The following is a 27,680-nucleotide window of genomic DNA, read 5'->3' as shown; positions in this document are numbered from 1 at the left end:
TGACATTGAAGTTGTTACCTAATCGGAAAGCGAAGGACCAGTAACACAATTAGGAGGGATACAGTGAGACTATCTCACACTAGATTTTTGCTTTTTCAAAAATAAACCTTGTTTTGAAAGGGCGAAGGAAGATCTGTTGCAAACTTGAGTGTCGAGTGCCGTAGCTCCATGGCTCAGTTAATCCCTGATGAACTGACAGAGGTATGCTGAAGTTACAAGTTGGGAACCCAAATGCCGTTCTGTCCCTGCTGTTGAGCCCTGCAAGCAGCTCTGTCTCGATGCCACCTGTGCTTGTTACAGCTTTGTCAGCTGCATCCCCTATCTTGATGCTACGCCCTGTATTTTTTTAGCAGCTGCAAAATGGTGGCTGGGGCTCATGTGAATAACAGAAAGGTTCTACCACTTCCCAGCACGTAGAACAGACATTTTTTATTACCGAGGAAAGAAAACTGAGTTTACAATTTATTTTTTAATACAATTAAAGGAGAAACCCTGGGGGAAAAACAACATTATGTACAAAAAAAACCCGCGATAAACAGAGCAGCTCACCTGGTACAAAGACCCAGATATCAAGCTGAGAAGGTCTCACAGAAACCATGTGTGTGCAATTCACTGAATACAGCATAAGGCAATAGAAAACATGATTCATACTATAACCTGTCTATCAAGTATATAAAAACAAACAGATGCTAGATATATTTGTCAGTGAAACTTCTTCTTTCCTTTAAAAGGACTTAAAGTATCATAGGACTCTGTGGTGATGTAGAAGGGTTTGGTACAGTGCTAAAGACAAACCCTTCTCCAGGAGGCTGTGCAGTCAGTCAGGAGCAGAAGTTAAAACATGGGATAGTCAGAGGGAAAATGTGCTGGTACAACCATCAGAGCTGTGGTGTGTTTGGTAAGGTGGGAATGCATCACGGTTATAGCAGGGAAGGAAGCACAATGCTGAAAATCGGCAAAGTAAATAAAAAAAGAGGGTGTTCAGCCTTCAAGAAGCCAGTAGTTTCTGCTGGAAAGAACAAGCATAGACTGAAAGGAGAGGAAACTTGGAAGTACGAGATGCTATTGCCCGTACATCAAGTGCTGCAGTGAAGTCCGGCTGCTTTTTGGAAACAGCTTTCTGTGTCACCCATGTTTTGCTTGTAACCAGAATGTGCAAGTTTAAGGAGTATTATTTCCTTATCACTCAAATTATCTTCTTTTCTCTGTTAAAAACTCTCCATAAGAATGTTCTGAAGTTCCATTTCGCCTCATACAATGGGAAGGCAGTAAGAAATCTGATGGGCCAGCATAACTCTGCAGGAGTAGAAAGGGAGCAGTGTCGTATTTTTTACTAGTGACTTGGTCCTTCAGCCTCTCATAGCTCTATATCCTCTATAAACTGCTTTAGTCTCCCTATTTCCTCCAGCAATTTCTCTCTCAATCTGTACTTGCTAACAAAAAGTGAAACGAATGGAGTATTTCTCTGCTGAGCCCTAGCAAGGTAAATGGCTCAAGCAACAACACATCCCACAAAGAGGGCAGCACTTTCAGAATTTGGTCTGCGCTGCTAACTACATACATGGATCGAGCACTAAGGGAATGGGTACAGCCTGCAGTGGGACAGAGCGAAAGGGGAAGGTTGTGTTAGGTTAATACACAGAGTTACTTAGGAAGCTTGTTGGGGCTTGGGGCTTTTTCCTCTATTCCCCTGAAAATGAGAAACCTCTTTTTCCTACACAGTAGGCAAGAATATCACCCAGATCGGATCAGTCCTATGCATTGTTAGCATCCTGTAAGGAACTTTCTTCAAGTCCTGTCTAGGTAGAAAGCAGCAGCTTTCAATGCAAAGTAAATCCCTATGTTGCTGTGAGAGACTCCCAAGAATTTGGAAAGCTTACTGTAACGAGTATTCCTAGGCAACTGTACAAACAAAAGCGACCCATGTTTATGAAGCAAGATCCTGAGTTATATTTCATTACAGTTGCTACATAGGAGAGGACTATGGAGTTTTACTGAAATTTAAAGGGGGCTTTACAAGTGCAGGTAGGAAGGAATCAGTATATGGGTTCACACATCACCGGCAGCGAGCTGCGCGGTGTCAGATGTGCTCCTGTATCTCTCGGTGATTTAATGGAGGAGCTGTATCTTGGTACCTGGCTTGGTACCGTCCTTTCAGGAGAGTAAGGTTATGAGAACTTGTGCCACTGCTGTAGATAAGCAATATTAGTCAGCTGTTAGGCGTGCCATCAGTATGGATTGTTCCCTAAAAAGTCTCATACCACTGAAAATAAGCATGAGGCGTACAGTCCCTCCTCAAGGTGCTTTTTAGTGAAAAGTGTGTGTGCTATTGTCTCTTTAGGAGAGAGGGGATGTTCATCTGTAATCATCAAGTCCAAATCCAAAGTCCTCCAGCATGAAGAACAGTGCTGGCAGATACACATGCGAGGCTGAATACAAAAGTTTTGGCTGCTCCCAGTCGCAACATGGAGGCAACAGCCTGACTTAAGACTGTGTGACAGGGTCTGGGGTCTCCAAGAAGGCCACCTCGGCGTTACTAAAGGGTCAGGTGGGTGTGGGCTACCCGCTAGGGCTCTGCAGGCCCACTGATTTTCATTGAAGCAGCATCAAAGCTGAAGGGTCCCAAACTCTTGAAGGTGTGTTGATGCTGCCCCATTGCAGAAACATGGATGGTCCTCCCAGCTGGAATTCCAGCAACCCCGTTGTAATGAGACCATCTCACAGCTTCTGTGCTGCAGATGGGGTTTTGTATTCATTCGCAGGAGATTATGTTGTCAGTCTTCTGGAGCAGAGTTTTCTACTGCTGTCATCCCCTTTTGGGAAGCCGAAGGGTCAATGCAGTAAGCATCGCTGTACAACGAACATTGGGAACTGCAGTGCAGAGTACACAGGATAAGAAACCTGAGGGACGCAAAAGAAAGATTTTACTGATTTCGCTCACCCCCTTCTTCTTAATCCTAAATATAAACCAGAATGTTGCAGAGTGGAAACAAGCGGGGTTCACCTGCAATAGCCTTCCACGAGAGGGCTCCTTTTACAGAAAAGACAGAGCTGTTCAGAGCTAGGCAGCTCAAGGCAGGCACTACAGCGAGCTACAGGCTGGCTCAATGCGTACTGTGAAAACCTTTGGACCGTACGCACAGTTACGAGATGACATTCAGCCACTAAGGAAGCACAACTTAGAATCATAAAATCATAGAATCATAGAATCATAGAATCACCAGGTTGGAAGAGACCCACTGGATCATCGAGTCCAACCATTCCTATCAATCACTAAACCATGCCCCTTAGCACCTCGTCCACCCGTGCCTTAAAAACCCCCAGGGAAGGTGACTCAACCACCTCCCTGGGCAGCCTGTTCCAGTGCCCAATGACCCTTTCTGTGAAAATTTTTTTCCTAATGTCCAGGAGCTTGAGGCCATTCCCTCTTGTCCTGTCCCCTGTCACTTGGGAGAAGAGGCCAGCATCCGCCTCTCTACAACCTCCTTTCAGGTAGTTGTAGAGAGCAATGAGGTCTCCCCTCAGCCTCCTCTTCTCCAGGCTAAACAACCCCAGCTCTCTCAGTCGTTCCTCATAAGACCTGCTCTCCAGCCCCCTCACCAGCTTCGTTGCTCTTCTCTGGACTCGCTCCAGAGCCTCAACATCCTTCTTGTGGTGAGGGGCCCAGAACTGAACACAGGATTCGAGGAGCAGTCTCACCAGTGCCGAGTACAGAGGGAGAATAACCTCCCTGGACCTGCTGGTCACGCCGTTTCTGATACAAGCCAAGATGCCATTGGCCTTCTTGGCCACCTGGGCACACTGCTGGCTCATGTTCAGTCGCTGTCAACCAACACCCCCAGGTCCCTCTCCTCCAGGCAGCTTTCTAGACAGACTTCTCCTAGTCTGTAGCACTGCATAGGGTTGTTGTGCCCCAAGTGCAGGACCCGGCACTTGGCCTTGTTAAACCTCATGCCATTTGATTCTACCCAGCGGTCCAGCCTGTTCAGATCCCTTTGCAGAGCCTCCCGACCCTCCAGCAGATCGAAACTTCCACCCAGCTTAGTGTCATCCACAAACTTGCTAAGGGTGCACTCGATGCCTTCATCCAGGTCATTGATAAAGACATTGAACAGGGCTGGACCCAGCACTGAGCCCTGGGGAACCCCACTTGTCACTGGCCTCCAGCTGGATTTCACACCATTTCCCACCACTCTCTGGGCCCGGCCAGCCAACCAGTTTTCCACCCAGGAGAGTGTGCGCCTGTCCAGGCCAGAGGCTGACAGTTTCCAAAGCAGAATGCTGTGAGAAACTGTGTCAAAGGCTTTACTGAAGTCCAGGCAGACCACATCCACAGCCTTTCCTCGTCCAGCAGCCGAGTCACTTTGTCATAGAAGGCGATCAGGTTAGTCTGGCAAGACCTGCCTTTTGTGAACCCATGTTGACTGGGCCTGATCACCCGGTTCTCTTGCATGTGCTTCATGATAGCACTCAAGATCACCTGTTCCATGACTTTCCCTGGCACTGAGGTCAGACTGACAGGCCTGTAGTTCCCTGGATCCTCCCTGCGACCCTTCTTGTAGATGGGCACAACATCAGCCAGCCTCCAGTCCAGTGGGACTTCCCCAGTCTTCCAGGACTGTTGGAAAATGATGGAAAGGGGTTTGGCCAGCACATCCGCCAGATGTGCTTCCATCCCTGTCCACAAGCAGCAGCCACTCCAGGCACTGGAGCTGGGAAACAATAGCCACTTACAGAAAAAGCCTGGCAAACTTTGATAACAAAAGATTAATGTGGCAGAGTGGATTTATTCAGTAGGTGAACCCCCACCACTCCCCTCACAAAACTCCCCAGAATTCATCCTAACCAACACTCTAGTATCTGTTCCAGATAGGGCCTTCCCCCGAGGAAAACATGAGTGGGTGGTCAGGTTTGGAAATGAGACTAGTGGCTTGAATGATAGCTTCTCCTCCTTTCCATCTCAGAAATGTTAGGCTTTTGGATTACTGCAAATTCATGACTTCTAGGACGCTACAGCTGTTTCTGTCTGGCATCGCCCTGGCAATTCAGCATGCTCTGCGGAGAGCAGGAAATGCAGCCACCTGGATAATGAAGTGAATGACAACAGTTAGCTGTGAATCTTTCCTTAAGTCTCTTAACCTGAAAAATGGCTTTTTTGAGGACACTGCCCTGAATACAGCTGAGCTTTCGAGCCAAAATTAATATAATGCTTTGTAGTCATAAAACCATGGTAAGCCAGACTTTTCCTCAACCCATCCTCCACAATACCTCATTATCAAAAGTAATTCCTTTTAAAACACGAGTGTCCCCTGTGCAAGTCTTAGACAGAGAACTTTTCCTTCTCCATTCCTCCAGCTGCTGAAGGGAACTGAGATCTCTCAGAAGTGGGCTGGCATTGCTAATCTTACTGGGTAAGCTGGAGTTGTTCTCTTGTTGTTCATCTCTCTCTCACCCTCATTTGGTCAAGACTCCATTTCTGTCATTGGTGTTTCTATGTTTGTGCATTAGGTCAGGCACACGGCTCACAGGGCACCATCCAGAAACAGTTTCTAGGGGATGAAGCCACACGTCGGACCTGTAGTTGTGATGAGCTACTCACAAATGAGTTCAACAGGACAAGAACTAAATCACTGCCTAATTCTTAGTTGGGAAGCACATATAACGAGTACAAGGGCAGTGGCAGGAGATGTCACTTCAGATCCCGGTCCTGACCATGCTACAAATCCACCTCTCGGATATTAACCAGCTTCCCTACACAAGTTCAGAGAAGACACTGACAGTTAAAGTTGCCAAATGTTCCTTTTCTTTTGTCTCACTCTCTTTATTCCCATTTAGTCCCTAAAAATTTATGCTAATTAAGGAAATGAGTACCACAAAAACTTGCACACCATCCATGTAGGGCCCATTCTGTGGCAAAAGCAGCTTAGCAGCCCAGGAAATTTTTCACTAGATTAATTTCTAGAAATTTGAAATAACCCAAACAAAGCAATGTAAGCATCATTCCTGTAGTTACCTGACTGGTGAACACCATGTGTCTGAGCTGGCAATAGGGCCCTACCGCTTTTATTTATGCTAAAGGTTGGCACACACTCATGTTAAAAGCCATACATGGTTTTGTGATTAACGTATGAGAATCTAATATTATTTTGGCAAGAGAAGAACGATGAAGAAAACTACCTGCAAATGTGTTCTGGTCATACAGATTCTGCTTCAGATGTCACTTTAGAGCTCATGGCTGGCTTCATACATTCCTTCTCACCCTCTTCCGCTGAATCCTGAGCCTTATAACAGTGAGAACAGACTGAAAAAGATGATACCTCATTAGTATTTGGAGTTCCATACATAAAACTGCTGAATCCAAATGTCTTCTTCAACAAAGTAAAGTTTAAATGAGAATGGGAAGAAAGGAAAGAAGAAATTAAAGGAAAGAAATCTTTTAGGTCTAGTTACTTGGTTTTTTCCTTGTCAGGACTAATCTCTGCAGTGCATCTGAGTACAGATGGCCCATAACCATAGTCTGATCTGATAGAACAGTCTGTTATATATAAATGTTATCTATGTAGTGTCATACGGATAAAGCAGTTTTCATTAGCAAAGGGCTAGGATCTCAGCTTGCAACAAAGACAGGTTGCCACATGCTAAGATAAGGTCAGAAGGGAAATAATGGTAAAAGTTACATATCACAAAATGCAGTTCACCAAGCGAATAGAAGAACACCAGTGTTAGAACCAGCCAACCAGCTATTTCAGTGCTTTAAAAGTAGTTCAGATTAAGCAGGGACTCTTAGTATCTCAGTATCTATGAATGACTTCTGTTTTAATAATTCAAGCTGAATTTCTCTGTAGTATTACAGCAAAATGTACTTGCATAGCATTTTACAACATGGGTCCTAATCTATTCTTTAAGTGACCGCTAATCTCAGTCTCCTCTTGGTGCTTTGTGTTAAATTTACTGAAGAGCCAAAAAAAAAAAACCATCTAGAGAGTTTCCATTCCTAAATAATGGCAAAGATAGGCTGTGAGTCTCTCAATGTAGGGGGTTGTGAACCTCAACAAAGAGTCTACGTGTTTTGGTCACCACCACAATCACACATATGAGAACTCTTATTTCCGTTTTGTTTTATCTTTCTATTCTTCCCTCCCACACTCCAGCTCTTTGAAGCATGGCTTTCTGAGCTCAGAAACCGCTTGTAGCATCAAGGCAGCTCCTGACTCAGCTTTCCAGATGCCAGAACAACAGAGGTACTCTCAGACCTATTCTGAGCTCTTGAAAGGACACCTGTAGCAACACCAGTAGGAAATACTCTAAGGACAGATATTTCCCTTCCCAGAGAGGTGGCAGTGCACAGCAGCACTGAAATGTGGCAGCTGTATAAACAAGGAAGGTGGATTGAAGCTCTAGCTTCAGTTTCTTACAGTACACAGCCGGTCTGGAAACTGGCTGTATAAAATTGCATCACCAGGCTCTATACTCTGAACGCATTAGGAAAACTGGAACAAAAGAGAAATTCTAGTTAATGCAGCCATGTCCTGTGCTGTTGCAGGTGGTCTCATTCTACCACATTGGTGTGCTTTTTACACTTACTTTAAAAGCAATTTGGTTTCAGTGTAAAAGGCTACCTCACAATGGTCCAGAATCTTACTAATTTTATGGCAAGGAACCTTTTCATTTCCACCCTATATTTGTTTGGAACCAAATCTTCCAAATCCAGTTCATTTTCTCCTATAATTAGAAGTTCACTATCCATGCAGCTAACAGCAGATGCTGTGCCCAGCTGTGATTTTCTTGGTTTCAACCTGCTTGCTCCTTTCCCATTGACATAGCCCCAGGGAGCAGCAGGGGAGGACCAGCACTGGTGTCACAGGGGCACAAGAGCAGGAAATGAGGAGGTCCACAGTTGTAGCCAAGAGTCACTACCTTCCAAAAGTTTCCTTTCTTTGTGATAAAACACTAGAAATAAAATTAGCCCAGCCTGACTCAGTGGTCACGTTGGGTTTTGAAGGGATGTGGTTGGTGAGGAGAGGAAAAGAAAAATAGTAATGCTACCCCCCACACATCTGACTTCGAAGCGCACTTGTCTAAAGTTAAAATAGAGGTAGCAGAAGACACAAGTGTTTCAAACATAAAAGTGTTACTAAGTGAACTGAGACCCTGCTCCCTAGCAAATAACCTCTTTCCAACATGAGATACCACTCTGACTGTGATTAGTTAAGATGCCCAAACTGGTGGCTTCTGTTTTAAGTGGGCTGAACATATAGTGCTCTCAGTGTGGGATTCTTGTCTCCAGACTTGACTTCTCTAGTGACCTGACAGAACTTGGCTGGGTAGTATTTATAATACGTGGCAAGGCCTGCTGTCCTTTCTCCAGAACTGCCTTTCAAAGCTGCTAACAGTGTGTGGATAGGACACTGACTCTCAATGCTGGCTGGCTGCCTAGCCACCTTTATAAATCCATTAGATGTCTACCCATATCTTCAGGGCCATTCTGACTAGGTCAGCTTAGACATGATTAGGAGCAACGGCTAACAGATGAGATTTTTCTTTGAGCCACACAAAAAATGAGAGCAAAAATCTACTCAGCTGCCAGCTAACTTAGAGATGCTTGAGATCCCTTTTGCCACTGAAAAACTCCTGGAGACGTGTCTGGAGTTCCTGAATACTTCATAGGGTGGGACAGGATACCTCCCCTGTGCTGGTTTTGGCCACACAAAGAAGAGAAATGCATCTCTCCTAACTGGGGTTCTCCTAGAAGTGGGACACTGTACTGCTGAAGTCCTTTCTGTTGCCCCATGTATTTTTGCAACTTTGTCTCTGTGACTTTTCTGTAGGATTGTCTAAGTAGAGTGTGTAGAGGCATTCCATTTTGAGATTGTCAGTGCTCAGCTGTATCTGTCATTAAGATCACTGGCATCTTCAAGCATCTTAATACTTAAAAATGGACCTTTGTGAATCTCTTCAATTCTGTGTGCCCTGATTTTGGAAATAATCAGATCTGCTGTCAAAATTCCCCATCACTTCTTTATTCTCAAACCTGAAACCTAGTGCTACCTGCACACAAAATGTAGGAAAGTTCTGGGCTGGATTTAGATTTTGTGACAGTAGATGCTGCATGGAAAAAAAAAAAAAAAAAAAGGAAATGAGAAGAAGGTACAAAAATACCTAGTGTGTGTCAGTGTAGTTACTATAAATGTGTATTTTGCACTTACCATGCCTTGAGAAGTATCTTGCTGCTAGGGTGATAGCCAAAAGGGAGATGACAATGATGATACTTGAAGCAGTGATGACATTATAAGATGGAGGTGCAGGAGGGACAATGCACTTATTTGTGTTTTCTAAGACAGAAGAAATCAAATATGAAGGGCTTGACAACATACTGGCATTTTCATGTTAGAACAGGTACATGAATTTCAGTAGTTCTAACTCAGATACTCAGCCTGAAAATTTACCTATTCAATAAACAAACAGACAAAGCTGGCACCTAAGTTTCTTCCGTTTCCCCACATACGCTCTGTGCTGAAATGTTTAACGCATCCACAGAACCTGAAATGCTGGGTCTTTGTCCAGAACAAGACTGAGACAGGCAAGATTTAAAAAGATATAAGCTGTTTTTGAAGCAACTGGTTAGGCTTGCTGGAAATGTCTCAGTCCACACCTAGAAGACTTCCTTTCTCAAAGGTACCCTGCAGTTTTGTTACAGCTTTCACCAGATTTATGCCTAATCTTTTTCCCCTCTGGTGGTGGAGAATGATGCATTAAACAGACTAGAATAGACCTCCTCCTGCATGGCCGGAAAAGCATCTTGTGGCAGAGTTCCGTTTCAGTGGACCTGGAGCCTTTGGCTTTTCACCACTGGAGATGACCATTCTGCCACTTGGACATTAGAGTAGATATGGGCATTCTTGTACAGTACAGGACAACTACATTGCCTCCTACATTTACGAGAGGCTGTATTCTGTCTGGAACTCCGTGTACGTGAAAGACTTGTTTGAAGAGACATTTCCATCCTACCAAATTGGGAGTGGTTCCACATCTTAAAAAGTGGAGAGTTTGTGACTGCTGTTGTCACTATTGATTGCACCCTCCTCTGAGAATCTGTGTGCCAACAGTGTATTATTATTATTACTTTTTTTTGTTGCTCTCCTTTTCTATGTAGCATGGTGCTAATAACCATCCTCCGTTACCATCTCTAGGGACATTATGCACTGCATCCAACAATAACCAATATTCATAAGGCATTTGTTTCTGGCATTTGTCCTAAAGCCGAATGGCACCTCTCCTCATGAGCTCCTTTGATTTTAGTGAGATAAAGAATAAAGTACCTTGATGAATAAAGTACAATTCCCTAGGAAAAATAGTGCTTCTCTAGTTTCCCTTGAAGGTGCCCTTATCTCTACAGTGAAAACATCAGACTCAGAGACATTTCACAATACTTTTTTTGGTAACAACATAATAAAAAATCCTTTTGGTGTTAAGAATTTTCTTGCAAATCCCCCTCTACTGCAAAACATCTAGACTGTCGTGTGCTGCCTTCCCTCATGCTGTTTTCATTTGTGCCTCAAGCTTTTCAAATCACAGAGTTACCTATTATGTTATCAGTTTTAAGCCATGCAGAATTTTTCTGTATGAGTTAACCCTATATTAAATATGTGTATGAAAGCAGAATTTTGTCTAGAGCCCAGCAGACAGTTTCTGTCACTGAAGCAGACACAAGCGTGCTTGTTAAATGAGGAAATTCTTTTAAAGTGCAACCTGAGGCTTTTAAGGCACACACATTTCTCAAGTGCCTCCATTCTGTGCCACACAGCAAGGCCACACTGGTACAGACGGGCACTGAATGGTGGCGGCCCCAACCTGTGGGATCACCAGATCACAACAGGATCCAGTCGCCCTCTCAATGACTCACAGAAGAGCAGTAGGAAGACAGAGCCATCTCTGCATATCAGTCACTGTCATAACTCTCCTCTCCCACGCTTGCTGTCTTACAGCCTTTGAAATATTTTGTTGTGCAGCTCACAGGTGGGATCATTGGGTCATCCTTGCATGAAGAAATACAAAAAACCTACTGCTTTCTGAGAGAGGCAGTTCAGCAGATTCAACAAAAATGGTTCTGTAACACAAACTATGAATAAAACCTACTCAGAAGCAAACTGGTGGACTTGGCGAAGCCGTTGTATTCAATGGAGCAAGTGATGTTGTCTTCTTTGGTTACGTTGAGCCGCAGCTCGCCAGTGACGTTGTACGGGCTGAAGCTGGCCTCAGACACCCAGCTGGCATTCCACGCCACAGACTCATTGTTGAGGAGTCCAGAGATTTTGGGTTTAGGGAAGCCTCCGTAAGAGGAACACCTTACCACCACCTCAGTTGATTCACAAGACTCAGCAAACACTTCTGCTGTTATGTTCGGCTTACTGAAGTCAGCTGAAGTAAGAAAAATTTAGTTACCATTCTGACAGATTATAGCAAGGGCTGCAGTCCTGATCACCCGCGGTCAAAGCAAAGACTCCTCCCTTCCTGTCCCAGGCATTCTTTTCCTTTTGGCCTTTCTTATTCCTTAGAGTTTTCCCCACAGCCTTAACTGGATACGGCCTTGGCCTTTGCTTCTTCTGCTTCCTGGGCAGTACACAGACTTAATGACCCCACCTCTTCAATGCCACCATTTCTCTCTACATATAGCAGCTTGTGGGACAACAGAAGGGATCATAAACCAGGTAGGAAAAGTAGGGACTGAATAAAAGTCTGTATTACAGTCAACGCTGGACAATTTCCTTTTCCCTCCCTCATTAGTCCCTTCCCAGCCAGAGGCTCGCAGAGGGTCCATCTCTGTTGGGAAACGAGGTGAGTCACATGCTGATCTCTCAGCCGAGATGGCCAGCAAGAGGCTGAATTGCATTTTCTGCAGGAGTATCCCTCCAAAAGGCCCAGCTGAGAGCAAGACCAAATCATACTAATCATTGTGAAAATATGTAGCAGAGCACAGGTCCTCTCAGAATATGGACTTCTTTCTTATTGCCAAATACAGTTTTCAGAGGTTTCCCAACCACATGGCTAGTTCCATGCCTTCCCAGCTGGTCAGATGCATTGCTGTAAGTGTTTTTGAGGCCGCATGGTGAAATGGATGAAAGAACTAATATGAGTGAAGAAGGAGAAGAAATGTGGTGTCCTTTTTACCCTGTTTCCCTTTGCCAATCTGGTTCATTGTGTTACAACACACAGTTGCATTGGTACAGCTGAGGATGCCCATGGGCTGCAATGAACAGCACAGGGTGAGGAGGTGGCAGCAAGGGGTGGAAAAAGTATAAGGCAACTTTCTCATTGGAAAAAAATCTCCCATGGGACCACAACTTTAGCAAGAGAAGCAGCAGTCATTAAAAAGAAACTCAGCATGTGGCTTCCTGGTGGGCCTGTCCACACCAACACCACTGCTGCCAAAGGGACTTAAGTCTCCTTCCCACTCCTGCCAGCTGTTAGGCTTGTATCCTGGCCACCCCTCAGCCAGAGAGCTGCAGCAGCTTTCTCAGCTTGCTGGAAAATGACCCTTTTCAGAGCAGCTAAGGTTTTGTCTGTGATTGCTCCCTGCCTGACTCACCATTTGACCACATAACTGCTGGGATTAGGCAGACGGCCTTGTGGCCATAATGTGTCTTCCACAGCTTCCGCTGACTAGGAATCCATGGTCTGGGCAACCGAGTAACTAGTGAAAGAAACTTGCTTAACATTGCACAGCTGAGCAGTAGCAGACAAGGAGAAACCTGGATTTCCTTTATTGCTCTCTACATCCACCTGAAAGGAGGTTGCAGAGAGGAGGATGCTGGCCTCTTCTCCCAAGTGACAGGGGACAGGATGAGAGGGAATGGCCTCAAGCTCCACCAGGGGAGGTTTAGGCTGAACGTTAGGAAAAAATTTTTCACGGAAAGGGACATTGGGCACAGGCAGAGGCTGCCCAGGGAGGGGGTTGATTCATCTTCCCTGGAGGTGTTTAAGGGATGGGTGGATAAGGTGCTGATGGACATGATTTAGTGATTGATAGGAATGGTTGGACTCGACGATCCGGTGGGTCTCTTCCAACCTGGTGATTCTATGATTACAAGTGGCCTGTTAAGACAGCAAGAGGAATTCTGGAAGGAAAGAAACTGGAGTATTTGCAGGGAGGAAAAGAGATGTGTTGTTTCACTCATTCAGTTAACTCCTCAGTTCTCATGGCTAGAGAGGGTGCTGGCAGTGCACTTCCCTTTTTTCATCTCAGTTCCCAGAAAGATCACTAAATTTGCCTCCTTGCATACATGCCTACCATGCCCTCAGGCAGGAAGGCAATGGCCAAACCTCAGGAGCTTGTGGGGTTTTTTTGCTGCCAAATCTCATTCCAGAATACTCCTGGCACATTTTGTTTCTAAGTGTATTCAAATGTATATTTATATTTATATATGTTACCAGTATCTCTGCCTTTGGTTGAAACCGACCACCACAAAAACAGTGGTAGAAATGGAAAATAATGTCAATGGAACTTTCTGTAACCTCCAAGAAAAGATTCAGATTCGTTTTGAGCAAAAGAACTTGAGTTATTTCTTTAAGGTAAAAAGCCTCAAATCTCCATCAGAGTTTAGCCTTAGGCTGTGCACCTGGCAAAATGACCAGCCCTCCAGAAAGCCTGGGCTCCCATGGGATATGGATGTGGGACTGGGATGCTGCTGTGACCACAGAGAAGCAAAGCTATCCCATTCCTCTTTCAGCTTGGGCACTTCCCCTGCACCAAGGATTTTGTCTCTGCTTTGCCCAGAAGACAGCAGGGGGCACAGGTGGCCTGGGGCTCCCACCAGCAGTGGCACCTCGGGAGGTGTTCTGGGACAGGTCCTTGCCCAAGAGGGAGGTATCAAGGGGAGGATGGTGGGCTGGTGGTGGGAAACACAAATTTTCTGTACCTTGGGTAGCTTTGGAAAGGAAAGTAATGAGGCTGCTAGAATGAAAATACAGGGGCCCTAACACACCTTCTAGCACTCTTTTAGACTTCCTGATGGAAGTCTATCTGCTACACTATGACTGACGCTTGGAGGCAATCCACCTACCTGTAACAAAAAGGGTGATAGACTCTTCACACACAAGTTGGTTCTGTGAAGATTTGCGGTGCTGAACTATACACTGGTAAGAGCCGTTGTCCAGGATTTCCACAGCAGAGATCAACAGGGTTAGGTTGCTGGTGTTCATCTCTGTCCTGTTCTCATATCGCTTGTGCATGAAGATTTTCTCCCCGTCTGCGTAGGCAAGCACTACCTCTGTGATGTTCTTCTGCCAGTAGACCCGGTAATTCTGCAGGCTCTCTGAGCTGGGAATTTCATGACAGCAAGGAAGGCCGATGTTTTCCCCAACTTTACTATTGACTGTTTTCTTCTCCAGTCCATAGCCTGTAGGTGTGGGGCAAAAAAAGTCAGTGAGGCAGCAGAATAGCCTTGTGCCAGGACCTGCTGCATAGAGCTCACCTCTTTCGGCTCTGTCAGTGCTGGCTAATGCACCTAATCGCCCAACAAGCTGTTTACAACTTTACCTTTGCACTGAGGGAAAGTCTGCCTTTTATATGATGCTCCAGTCCTACTTAGGATCCCAAGCTAGCAGGCACATGATTTCTGCGTGGATTACTGGAGGCAAAGGCAGGATAGTTATCTGCCTGAACAGAAATTTTGCTGGCCCTTTAAAAACCACCACACCTCAGGGTAAAGAATTGCCATTATTCATGTAAAGGGATAAAAATATACATGGCCCAACTGCTATATCCTTTATTCTTCCTTTTCAGTGCTCAGTATCTGGAAAGTTTGGGGCACCCTCCAGTGGGTTCCATGCATGCCAAACAGGGCCACAGTGGACTATTAGTTTGGAGGGTTGGGGGTTTTTCTTGGAAGGGTTTTTTTTTAATTGTAAAAGAAAATAAAATCCCAAAGCTTTCAGGACCCCAGAGTCTAGAAGCAACCCTGCAGTGATAAACAAAGATTACAGCCACCCTGTCATCAGCCTCCTAGTATTAACAAATGAACAATTTTGCCTAGTCTAGCTAAAACAAATTTATATTTGCCAAGGCCCATGGGCTTCCCATGGGATAACTTGCAAACTAGCACAGGCATTCCCCAACTCCTGCCCACAGACCGTGTCAGTGCCATACCTAGTATACAGGCATGTGCCTACAATAACAAGATGAGGGGAAAATTCAGTACAACTTTGATCAGGTTAGCAGTAATTCCCCTGCTTCACACTCTGACTTCTATGCACACCGCTCCCATGACCAGCCCTGCTTTCCCACTCTCCTTCCTCTTCCCACTGGGTAAGAGCTCGCAGGGACCAGGACTTGACAAGTGAGGGAGCAGCCTAGCGAGGAGTTCTTGTGGTTGTTGGAAGAGTGACCTAATACTTAGACACAGTCCTGTGCTGCACCAAGGCCAGGGCAGATGGTTGGACTTTCATCTCGGTTTGTACAACCTTCAAGATGATGTTTATCAATGCTTACCCTGCTTTGTTAGTCCGGAAAGTTGGGTTGCTTTATGTTTACCCTGCTTGCATCAGTCTCATTACCTTAGCCTCCGTCTCCAGCAGTGAAAGGGGTTACCAATCTGTTGCACCCCATTGACTGAGAGCAGAAAAACATGGAAATAACTGGCCTCAAGATTCAAATTTCCTCTTCCTTCCTTGCAGAATGGATTTTAGTAAATGTGTCTGAGGGAGAAAATGGGAAAGCTCTGACCAGGCAACATGTCACTGATGAGGAGAGTGCAGCATCAACTGCTGGTGGAGGTGAGAACCCATGTGCGAAGCCTCAGCCTTGAAGAGAGAACTGAACACTTGACAAAGCTGAACTGCCACCCACCCCCACCAAAATCTGGCTGATGCTGGCCCACAAGCTACTGTCACTGCTGATGCTTAACCACAGCCACGCTGTACACGGGCACAGAGCACAGCACCACAGCTCGTCTGTGGTGCTGTGACATTCAGATTCAGCACAAGTGTGCAAAACAGCCACAAGCTTGTTGCCCACCAAGGCTGGTTTGCTTAGCGGTGACTTACAAACTCCTGTGATGCTGTCGGACAGCCGGCAGCGAGACCCCTGCAGCCTGCTGACCTGTGCCCAGAGGCACACCCTGATGAAGCGCTTCCCAGTCCTCCAGCTGGTGCTGGAAGGAGACAAGGAGATGCTCAGCCAGTGCATGCACAGATCTTGGGGCAGCAAGCAGAGCTACTTGCTGAAGTTCAGCCCAAACAAGGAGCCTGGGACAGAACTTGAAATAAGCTTTCAGCCTCCGCCCCTGCAGTACACCTACCCCTGTCCCACTTGCACACTTTACATTAAATCTGTAAGAAATACAGCCAAAAATACTGGGGAAGTCCCAGAAACACTGTGGAATGTTTTAGCATTAAGTAAATAAAATATAATATGTAATTAAACAAGCAACTTCTCATTTAAATGGTATCCCTTCACTAAGTCACTTCATTGGTTTTCCAAAGGGAAAGATTCAAACACATTTTTTTCCCCCACTACCTGTACTTCCCCTTACAATGCATCACAAACTACAAGCAACCAGACTGGGGCAGACCAGGAACCCACTCAGCCCACTGATCTGTGTCAGCCAGCAACTGGTAGAAAATGGTAGAAAACCCAGTTCTTTCACACTGCAGGGGATAAGAACTGTCATGCCCTGCCACCTTTCGGCAGTCAAGAATTCAGGGATTTCTTGACGCTGGCAGTTTAATCACCAGTGCTAGACTCACCTTTCAGGGACATTTCTTGCCCCTCCAGGAATGTACGTATGTTTTTGGCTTCCACAACATCCTGTGACAATGAGTTACATGGTTTGATCACATGCTGTCTGCAAAAGCATTTCTTTCTGCTCACCTTAAAAGAGACCCAGTTTAGGCTGTGATTCTTCAAGTTCCTCCTGGGTGTCTGTATGCGCTTGTGTGTGCATGTGGATATGTGTTTTTTCCCTTGATCACATCTTCACTTGTGCTTACAGTTCAGCTCCTATTACTGCTAGAGAGACTTAAGAGTAGCCAGACAAACTTTGGGATTGTGGAGTCTGATAATTTCCTGTTTTATTTTGTGGCAATAGCGGAAGAGTAGGTGTACAGTAAATGTCAGAGTGACATCGCATCATGTGTTGCATGAGGTTTCCATTCCTTGCCCCTAAGAGTCTCCTTTGCAACCAAAAGGAGAACAAAAACCTTCTCAGCAGTGCATGTGCAGGGGCTGGAAACTCCTGGTGATGTCACGTCTATCCTTAAAAGGCTCTACACCCTTGAAACTGCAACCTGAATTCTGCCAGCCTGAGGAACCAAAGTCCATGAAGAGTCATTCAGCCCCACAAAAGTCCCCTTTCACTTTAAAGGTGAACTGCAAAGCAAAAATGAAAACTCAGTTCTGTCCGATTTCTGTGCTGAATGCTCTCTGTAACCAGGCAGTGGGGGGAGGTATCCATTATGGAAACAATTTTTAATGACTGTTCTAGAAAAAAAAAGATCCCTCCTCTTCCTACCACTCTGAAGCTCACACAGTCCTTTGCTGTGCGCAGATGTCCCTCCATCACTGGAAGCCTGCACTGTGTGGCAATGCTGAAGCCACGAAACGGCTGACTTTCTGTTCCCCTGGCACAAAAATACGCTTCATTCAAACTACACCTGTGCTGCAGAAGCCCCATACAGCAAGGCTAATTAGAGGAAAACCATCTTTTCTTGATTGCTCTGCAAGCAGGATCGCTGTTGAGCTCATATCTCTATTTCCTTCACTCCTTGCCCAAACTGTTTCAGAAATTCCTTGGCCGCAGAGAACTTGGTTATCCTAACCACACCTAGAGTTATGTGGTACGGGAGAGCAGACTGACTTGGTGACAGAAGTCCTGCAGAGACATTTGACTGTAAAAGGCAGTAAAAGACCCCACAAGTCTCTAGAGAAGCAGTGTTGGACTGGGGAAACCTTCAGATAGTTCCTGGTGAACAGAACCCCCAAAGCCATTCTCTTTCTATTCTCTTCTATATTTCTATACCCTTCTGAACTGCTTTCCCTTTTTTTGGTCTTATCTGGTGTTACCTTGCTTTGCACACAACCCACAAAGCAACACACATGAAGAGAAAGGTCCTTCTTGGTGGGCCTGGAATCCTTTACCCCTGTGTAAGCAGCAGGTAAAACATTGGATCTGCACACTTTTTCAACCAACAGTCCTACAAAAAGCTCTGAGGCAAATTGTCAGTGGCCCTCCAAAAGCAGAAGGATCAAACCAGCCTTGCATTGCTGGTTGTTTGGGTTTTTTTTCCAATAACATTCCCTATTTGTCTTTGCAACAGCAGCTGCTTTCTCTACTTTTAAATTATTGGCATCACTGCCTTTGCCTAGGACCATGCACCAGGGACTCTCACTCTGCTGGAGCATTGACAACTTTCTTGCCCTCTGCCTGTGCATGGACTGGAAAAAAGGACTTGAAGCAGCTCTGGGAGGAGATGCACATCATGTCGTGGCAAGGCAAGGGCACTTCTGGTAACTGGGCCAGCTGCGGAAAACACTGTCTTGTGGAGCTGTGGCTTTCTCCCGTCAGTCATCACCTGGGGTCAGGATGGTAATCACACCCAAGAGTCCCTGGGTAATTCTGCAGCCCAGGTCCCTCATTTTCTGTGAATAGCACATTTGCCCCAAACTTGCAGGATTTATCCTTTGAGGACAATGCAGTATTTTACAGGGATTTCCAAGCAAGACAGATACCAATTGAAAAATTGAGAAATTTTGAAAAGTTGAATCTTTGAAGAACTAGACATTCTGCCTTGGTCCTTTCTTTATCCCTGGTGATTTTACCAGTGAGGAATCAGATTCTCCCAAAGCTTTTCTTGGAGTTAAAATTCAGGAAACATCCTGCACTACACTGCAATATATGAAGTAACACTTTGTATTTAAATCAGTGTCGTGAGAGACTTATGAATAAAGTGATCACAGAAAGACCCCATTAGATGCCCAGGTAACTTTCATGTGAAGACATTGTTCCAGTAGTGCAGTAAAACACTGCCTTCCCTGCATTTCCACTGTAAAGACTCAGCACGATGAGAGAGATGGGATGAAACAGAGAAAAGTGGGTTCTCGTAGGCTTTCCTGACTGTCCTCTTTAAAGAGTCAGTGGCTGCATATTAACCTGAATACAAGTGCCTTGCAAGCCTCCTAGGCTCCTTCTACTCAGATTCCATTCCAGCAAGTAGAGGCATGCAAAGGGTTGTCTCAACATGCAGAGAAAGAAGGAGCCACCTTGCACAACCCCAAGCCCAGCCTTCTGGTCACAAAATACCGGCCTGCTGCTGCTCTACACTGCTCTGGCAAAGCAAAGCAGCTGCAAACCCAGATTGCTTCACTCATGCCACAGTGACCTCTTGCAAGGTTATATTGCCTTACTCATCCCAAATGTGGTGAGAGGAGGAGAAGAGAAGGCAGCTCGAAGGATAACAACGCCCTTCATTTGGCAGCAGTTCCACTCATTCTCACTTCCCTGTACCTGCTCATGCTAGTCAAGCATGCCTGCAGCAATTAAGTGACAGGATTAATCTGAGTTTATGATGATGTCATGGCAGGTCTGAGGTAGGGAAACAGTTTGAAAAGCTTTTTTGTAGAAGTTAATCTCTGCTAGCTTCTACACTGTAACCTCGGGGCACCCAGCTTGGAGCAGTATAGCAAGGGCACAGCACCCCTCATGTGGCTTTATGCACTTCCCATCTTCACGTTGCCACATTCCTCCCAAGCAAAGCAGTAACCTTGCTTTGCCCAGCTCTGTGCTACTTGATTTAGCAATGATTATAATACATCCATGGTGTTTTGCCGCCTGACTCCTTAAACAGGCTTCATTCCATCTTAACGCTGTTGTGTCTCACGTGCTAAGTCTTTAGTGAAGAAATCCTTGAAGTCATGAAGCAGCAATGAAAACCAGAGAATATCTTTCCTGTGTTTGTAGACAGAAAGACAGCCCATATTTGGGGGTGTGCACTAATACAATTTTTTTTCCCAGCAGAGGGCCAGTTTGAGCCTCTATTGGTGACAACTGAAGTTGTCTCCCTGAGCATACTTTGATAAGCAGTGATGTACTGCCAGTAACACTCATTTCTGAGTGGTTCACAGGGCACTCTCAACAGATGTCGGTGTCCTACATGGGCCCAGTTTCTCAAATACACCGTCCTCCTGCTGAAGCTCTCCATCTGACTGCGGTTTCGTTTGCAGGTTACTCACCAAATGCTCTATTTTCTCCAGTCTCAATTGCTGCTCACCAGAAAGCAGATTTCCCACCCCCTTGATTGCCTTTTTGCCACAAAAGCCAGCAAGGCAATCCAGCAAGATGGGAATGAAAGGAAGCACCGTTATTGAGTCATAGCTCTGTCAAAAATTTGGCTTCAAAGGAAAGGAAACTCCATTAATCATGAAAAAGTTTCATGATTGCCAATTAGCAACTGAGAAGATGAAAGGGAATCTGAAATAATTTGGTAGAGGGGCTCACTGCAGTGCTAGGGCAGTTCCAGCCAGCCGGCAGCTCTCCCTCTTGCTCCTGCCATGCCCAGCTCCGTGTTTCCTGTTTCTGTATTTCCTGAGATAAAGATCTACTGCTTTCTGAGTCACTGCTGCCCTGCACTGGGACAAGCCTGGGTATGTCCAGTCTGCTGTGTTTATAACATGAGTAAGATCACAACTCTTTACAAGTCAGTCCGCAAATTTCTGGCACTAGCCAGGGGGTCAGATCCAAGCAAGGATCTGGAGATGAGATGCCCAAATACTTGGGGGTGGGATGGGGACTGTATCATGTCTTAAGGTCTTCTGCTATGCTGCAGGTCTCTCTGCACAGGTGTTGCTCCAGGACGAGAGGAAGGATGGCTTGCTTATCTCCCATGCCACATAACGGCAGGGACACTGGCGATGGGGACAGAAGGACATCTTTGACTTGGGGAAAGAAGCAAAAGGAAGAGTCCTTCTGAACCTTCCTCTTGTCTCTGTTCCAAGCACGTGTAGTGGGTGACTCCTCTAGAATAAAAAAGGGCAGCAAGGAGCCCTAAATCTGGATGTCCTTGGAGGATTTGCATGTTTTAGTTCCTTTCAAGATCAAATTCCCGCAACTGGCTCTGCACTCTTATGATTACCCAGCTTGAGGGCAGAAACTAGATGTGAGAGTTGTGTAAGACAGGCCAGGCCATTGGGGGCATTTGTCATACACAAAGACAAAAATAAATTTGTTAATTTTTTTCCCCTGCGGACTCTGTACCTCACTGACCAGATCACTTTGCACATCCTTTATATTCATCTAGCAGCTGAATGTCCTCAGATAATTTTCCTATTCCTCCAGCACCACTGCCATGCACACTGCTATCCTGGAGTTGAGATCCTCCCCACCTCTTAAGGCCTCAGTTTTCTTCAGTGTTTGCTACATCTCACGGCCTTGTGCGCTCTCCAAGAAGCCATCCCACTCTTGAAACTAATAGAAGGTGAAAGTGCCCAGTAACCAGGAAAATCAAGTATGATACCTCTCATATAAGCCCACTCAAAATTCGAAAAATTACAATATTTTTTTTGCTCCTAAACTACTTGCCCACAGCCGTAGCAATATCCACCAGAGCAGCTAACAATGAGACAGGGCTGCCGGCTATTATCTTGTTACAAAAACCTGGTCCCTGCTCAGGCACTAATTCACAAGCACTCTGCTGATAACAACCTTGACAATCACCCCACAGCTGGAGGACTGGAGAGAGGAGAGATTAAACAGCCCCATGCAAGAGAGCAGCATGGCGAATGGTAATTAACTGAGGGATGACTAAGGCAATGAGACCAAAGCAGTCCAGAGGTGTCCAGAAACTAGAAAGCTGCAGAGAGGGTGAAATGAGAGACTTGGGCAGGGACCGCTGGCGGCATCAGCTGGGAACATCACAGGGCAGGACAGCACGAGGAGGGTGCTCTCTTGGCTGGTAGGAAGCAGTGTCTGACAGCAAGGTCTGTTCAGACTGAAGTATTTCCCCTGACACAGGGATGAAAACCTTTTCTGCAAGGCATTTAAAACTACACTGCAGGGTACCTGCTATGGTAAGAGTAGCAGTGCACAGAGACTTGCCTTGATGGTCTTTTCTAACAACTTTTTTGTATGGTATGGTGGCATACTGGGCTTGCCAGAAGGTGAACGTCTTTTGAGTGCAGTATAGCTAGAGATGCCACCATTAGCCAGCAGTCAGCACTTTTATTTTAAGCCAGGGAGTCCCCTGGGACCAATGATATTTTAAAAGCATAACAGTGAAAAAGCAGAAGCAAAGCCTGTGGCATTTCCGCGTTGGGAAAGATTTACATATTCTCAAATGACCTCCTAAGACTCCCGATGGTGGCGTCCCTCTAAGGGGACAGAACAGCTACAATTAAACATGAAGTTCATCTATTTAGGAACAAAACCGACATCCTTTCGCCAAGCAAACAGACTTGACTGCATTCAGCACGTTTTTCTTGCCATTTCATGGAAAATACCACATCTACATTCACACAGCACTTATAGTAGGAAACATATGTTTAAAAGGAAGGAGAGTTTCTCTGAAAAGTAGAAATTCTTCTCCAACCTGACCTGACCTTGGGGGTACAGCCAGACAACAAACTGGCACTGACCTCAAGCCTTCCTCACATGAGCAGAGGCAACTGGGCTCCCCGTTCCCTTCTAGCTCTACATGTTGTCACTGCTTTCCTTTTTTTGCAGGGCTCTCCAGAGGGTGGTTCAATACACCACACTGGTGTAAAACAAGGGGGAAAAAAGAAAATTTCTGCTAAGTTGGAATCAGGACAAGGATCAGACACATACTAGAACTAGTACAAAGGAGAGGAGGATAACGTATCCAGAAGCAGAGTATTGCATCTTTCAGTGGCAGTGACCTATTTGGCCCCTTCAACTGTACTGCTTGTCTGCATCCCTCTCCGAGGAACTCAGTATGGAGTTTAAAAGTAGACTGGCACTAAAGAGAGCAAGTGGACCACTGCAAAAAAATGAATTCATCACAAGTGAGTCAAGGGGATAATCCCAACAGTGGCAGCCTTCATTTATGTCAGATTAATTCCATCCATTAAACCACATTTCTCACTCAGAACTGAGGCAAGAAAAAGCAGGAGAGGTATATGGGTGAACAGGGCAGCAACTTCTGCCAGTAACCAACCACAGCGTGTAAAAACTTCAGCCCAAAACTTTGCATGTTTAAATTCAGGAATGTCTGACATTCACATTGCAAAAAGGTGACAAATATCTCTGTGATCCAAGAAATGCAAAAAAGCTGTTGCCCTCAGAGCAATGTGAGCTCACCAGAGTTATCTGGGTTCATTTTGACCTAATTGGAAAAGGAAACAATGTGAGTGAAAGAAATATTTGACCGGTAGCTTTACAAACTTAGTATGCAGGCATATCACTGTATTTTGACTATGTAAGAATATAGCTTGTCTTTAATTTTCTGTGTTTTTCCTAAATAATTATTTCATTTAAAAAAAAATACTACAGAAGAAGTAAAACAGAGTCTATAAGCAAAAGTGGGAGCCTTTAGTTGGGTTTCTGTTTCTCCAGACAAGTTGTTACATCAGGTTTCACTCTGGATAGACAGACAGACAGAAAAAAAGGACTTTCTTAGTTCCACTGCTCTTTTTTTTTGAACTAAAGACTTTTCTGCATATGTGGAACAGGAGGAGACAGAAACTCATCCAAACAAAAAGAAATTAAAAGAAACAGCTGAAGGCAGCAAGATACATAAGACAGAAACTCAGTTTGCATCCAGTTATCAAGTGGGAAAATCTGGCACGTAAAGAATAATTTCTGCCGTCTCCACCATACAATCTGACCTAGGCACAACCCATCACAGAGCTGGCATGGAAATTAGCCACCAAGCACCTAAAGCACATTGCTAGACACTTCAATATTTGGGGGTGGCCACAAAACAGGGAATATTTCTTTTTCTCAACCCTCTTTGTCCCTTTCTGAAACCCAGCTCCATTCCGAGATCTTCACTGGCGGTAAAATGCGAGAGGGGATTCCCAGAATGAGTTACTTGTGAGCCAATGTTCGCTCGCAATGTGGAGGGAAGTGTCTGTCCCCAGTCCTGCCACCTCTCCCATAACTCAGAAAAGCTGTAGGGATTTTCCTCAAAACATCCCAAAAATTTTGACCACTGGGAAGAAACCAAGAACTAAACAGTCCCCAGATGAATTAAAAGACTCCAGGGAAGTCTAAACGGAATACTCCATGGATAAAACCCAGGCTCGCTGGGGCCCCGCAATTAATGCCGACACCATGTTTGTACACACAGCAAAGAAATGTCGTACTGGGTGACTCCTAGAAACATTCTCTTAATACAGCAAACTGGGACTTGAGAACATCCTGATATTTGTAGATAGGTGTGAAGGTGCAATGGCAGGGGAAAAACAAGCCCATGGAAAAATATCTTCACCAACAGGATTATCAAGCACCAGAACAGCTGCTCAGGGATGTGGTTGAGTCGCCCATCCCTGGAGGTGTTTAAAAGGCGGGTAGGTGAAGTGCTTGGGGATATGATTTAGCAGTGGACAGGTATAGTTTGGCTTAATGACCTCAAAGGTCTTTTTCAACCTAGTGATTCTATTATTCTATGATACTGATGATGCATTCAGACTCTAAATAAATAAGCTTGTGCTGTAATCAAGGCTGCAATCAAGGCTGTTCTGCCACTTTTCTCTGTGCTGAGGCAACAGGGTGTTCATGCATATCAGTGTCTCCAGCAGCAGATGACATCTCAGAAGGAGCCGTAAATTACAGCAGCATTTCAGTGGGTCACTGCAGGTGAATCCCAGAGTAGCAAAATTCAATTCAAAAAGAAAAAAATATATTTATGTAGCTTGAGAAAGCACAATTTCCTACTAAAAACAACCTTCAAAACATCCTTTTTAATTAAGGCCCTCTCAAAGCCTTCTGCTGCTATGAGGCAAAAAATCAGCCTGGCATTCCCTATACTACTATTTCATTCATGCAGGGCATATGGAGAGCACCTACTTTTAACCTAGCACGCTATGTGACCTTTCGGAGCACTACAGCTCGGACATGTGCAAGCACCAGAATACCCAGGCTAAGCCCAAGGATGCAATGTGTAGCCACAGAGTCTGGGTGCCAGCTTTGACTGTGCCTTGGTGTGGTCATAACCAGTCCCACATGGGGTCAGTTCTGTAAACGCTGGCCTTGGTGACTCACTTAACAACGCGCGGGAAGTCACTGGCAGGGTCATGGCAGGCTGCCTTTCTGGGCTTTGCCATTTTGCCATGACAAGGTCACGAGCTGGTCCTTGTGGTCGCTGTGGGTGTCCTAGGGAAGGCACCCAGTAAAGCTTTTAAAAACTACTTGTTTGTGGGTGCCGTAGCATGTATTTTCAAGGCTTACTGAAGTAGGAATGCCTCATTTTGGAGAGAAAGGTGGCAGGGTGTGTACATGCGCATACAGAGGGAGAAAGAAAGCTCATCAGATGTTCAGTCCTTGTCAGCCTGCCAAGTAACCTGCTCCCGAGGCACCAGAACTTCCACAGACTCATTGTGTGGGAAGCATCGAACAATTATGCTCCCAAAGCTGATATAATGCTTTTAAAAAAGCCTTTTCTCCACTACGCCTCTTGCAGAATTAAACCCTAGAATTTTGTAATTGATCAGATTTGGAGAAGTAAGTCTTCTCAGCAACGCTGATGGCATATGGACCTGTGCCTTGTGTTTCCCAGCCCAGGCATTTCTCTCCACACTTCCCAGCCCATTCCCAAGCCCTTGGTGCCGCCAAGGTCCTTACAGCTCCCTCACAGCTGCTTCCTTCTCTTTCTGTTCGCTGAGAGCAGTGCAGGCTCTGGCTGCTCAGGTGCTGCCCATGCAGTGGGCAAGGATGCCACATGTCTGCTGGCTCTGCCCCCCTGTCAAATTTGGTTGAAGCTGGGCAGGGAATTTCAAACTTACAAGCAGGAGTCTAAAGGAAGAGATGGAGAGATGGAAAGCAGGATAAACTATCATTCCTTTAGTGAGCCATATCAAAAAGGTACAACTACAAGAACACCTTGTTTTCTGTTATTAAGCTCTTATTTCTAGTACTGGATATTAGCATGCATCAGACCATATACCCAAGTACTGCTTATCTTTGGTCTTGGAATCAGCATCCTTTTTAGAGAAACTACATGATTAGCTAATTACTGCATGCTCATAATTACATTGATAACATAGCACAAGCTCTTACAGTACAGAGAGAAAAACAGTTCTGCACATGATGGATTGTTTGCCCATTGCAGTACAGGCAAAATACATCTGTGCTTGACATGTATCACAAGCACAGAGGTAAGGGAAGGATTGTGGAGGAAAACAGGAGAACAGAGACCTCATGAGTGGCATTTTGGCAGTTGCTTTTTTTTTAAAAGTGAGCTCTGCTGTTCAATCCCTGCTAAATTCTCTGAGTTTTGTTTTAAGATTCTGAGAACAAAACTCAAAATGAAACTCAGCACCAAATATCTCCCAGTTTCACAACATCAGCATGAAATCCTAATTTTGCGTTACTTGATTTTTAATCAAAGCCTCAGTTCAGCCCAGGTTTGCTCCAGAGTATCGTTAGCCGTAATGAAAGACTAAAATTGCCAATGAGCACAACCTATTTGGCACCCACAAAGAATCCCAGCTGAAAGGTGAGTTTTGTATGGTTTCAAGGTTAAGATTTCACACAACTAAGAAGACTCATCCCAAGGCTCTTGAGGTTGAGGGGACCTGTGGACTTCAGCAAGCTTTGCAACAGGTCCTTGGAGAAGGACGGGGACAGACCTTGTCTTCTGACAGGGAATTATGTTGTTGGAGAAAACCTTTGCTGTGTGTGGCACTGCCTGGGCAGCAGATAGCCCTCTGACTCGCCATCCTGCCCGGCCATTCCTACTCTGCACTCACTTTTAGCCGTCCAAACAGCTGCAGAATCTGCCCTGCCACTGAAGCTGCAGGCTGACAGGCGGCACCACCTGCTCGCTGCAGATGTCAGGCACTCCAAAAATTCCCTCTTCACTCTCACTCTGGCTGGAGTGCGTGACCACCTCGCTCCTCAGCACTCATGGTCAGCAAGCAACCCTTCCCCTCATCGCTTCCCTGGCAGAAGACACCAAAACAAATGGCCTGGGGACACCCCGAGACGGGTTGCAGGAGCTGCCTCCCACTTGGGCCATCATGCCTCCCCTCCACCCCGTGCCCCCACGCTGGATGCTCCTGCTTACCCAGACGAAGGCAGAGCAGCACGAAGAGCCCAAGCCCAAGCCACTTCCTCAAGTCCAGTGCCGGTGGGGTGGCAGGCATGCATGCCATCTTCCTGTAGCTCCTGGGTCGGGAGGAGAGGGGCACACAGTTAGGGGAGCGACATCCAAGGAGCTACAGCACCCGCCACCACGCCCCTATCCTTCCTGCCCTCTGCCACCCCAGAAAACAACATGCATAAGCCCAGCCAGCTCCACTTCCCACCCCGGTGCCCCAGGATACCTGTGGTTTCCTGAGGCCACCCCCTGAAGTGGGGAGGAAGCAGGGGTCTCAGTGCCTGGCCATAGGCACCCAGCTCCTGCCGCAGGGCCACCGAGACAGTCGCTCCTTGTCAGGGTGCAGGGGGAAGGCAGGGTGATAGGCGGGCGTGTGCTCAGCCTCATAAGTCACCTCACGACCGCCCACGGCTTCC

General features: G+C 45.8%; 2 protein-coding genes across 4 annotated transcripts in view; one reads left to right on the top strand and one right to left on the bottom strand.

The window, feature by feature from the left end:
* Positions 1-27,680, top strand: part of ADPRH (ADP-ribosylarginine hydrolase) — a 67,374-nt gene that overhangs the window by 11,880 nt on the left and 27,814 nt on the right. The window lies entirely within an intron of this gene.
* Positions 413-27,680, bottom strand: LOC138727376 (T-lymphocyte activation antigen CD80-like). 2 transcript variants are annotated; one of them, XM_069869769.1, is made up of 7 exons: positions 27,491-27,678; positions 27,232-27,332; positions 14,061-14,396; positions 11,137-11,418; positions 9,207-9,332; positions 6,178-6,301; positions 413-2,901 (listed from the first exon to the last, which is right to left on the bottom strand). In XM_069869769.1, exons 1-6 carry the CDS (start codon positions 27,649-27,651, stop codon positions 6,195-6,197), a joined length of 1,113 nt encoding a protein of 370 aa, XP_069725870.1. In that variant the 5' UTR covers positions 27,652-27,678; the 3' UTR covers positions 413-2,901; positions 6,178-6,194. The 2 variants fall into 2 exon arrangements, with proteins under 2 accessions (XP_069725870.1, XP_069725879.1); XM_069869778.1 differs by lacking the exon at positions 413-2,901 and adding an exon at positions 4,683-5,081 and having other exon boundaries at positions 27,491-27,680.

This window comes from Phaenicophaeus curvirostris, chromosome 1 (assembly GCF_032191515.1).
Source record: "Phaenicophaeus curvirostris isolate KB17595 chromosome 1, BPBGC_Pcur_1.0, whole genome shotgun sequence".
NCBI lineage: Eukaryota > Metazoa > Chordata > Aves > Cuculiformes > Cuculidae > Phaenicophaeus > Phaenicophaeus curvirostris.
This window is presented reverse-complemented; position numbering and strand designations above follow the sequence as displayed.

Excerpts from the sequence above, each read along its gene's own strand:
- LOC138727376 (XM_069869778.1), bottom strand. The coding sequence starts at position 27,651 with ATGAGGCTGAGCACACGCCCGCCTATCACCCTGCCTTCCCCCTGCACC. Across the intron at positions 14,397-27,231 it reads GCTGCTCTGCCTTCGTCTGG|GCTATGGACTGGAGAAGAAA; the intron begins GTAAGCAGGAGC and ends CCACACCTACAG. Across the intron at positions 11,419-14,060 it reads TATCACCCTTTTTGTTACAG|CTGACTTCAGTAAGCCGAAC; the intron begins GTAGGTGGATTG and ends TTCTTACTTCAG.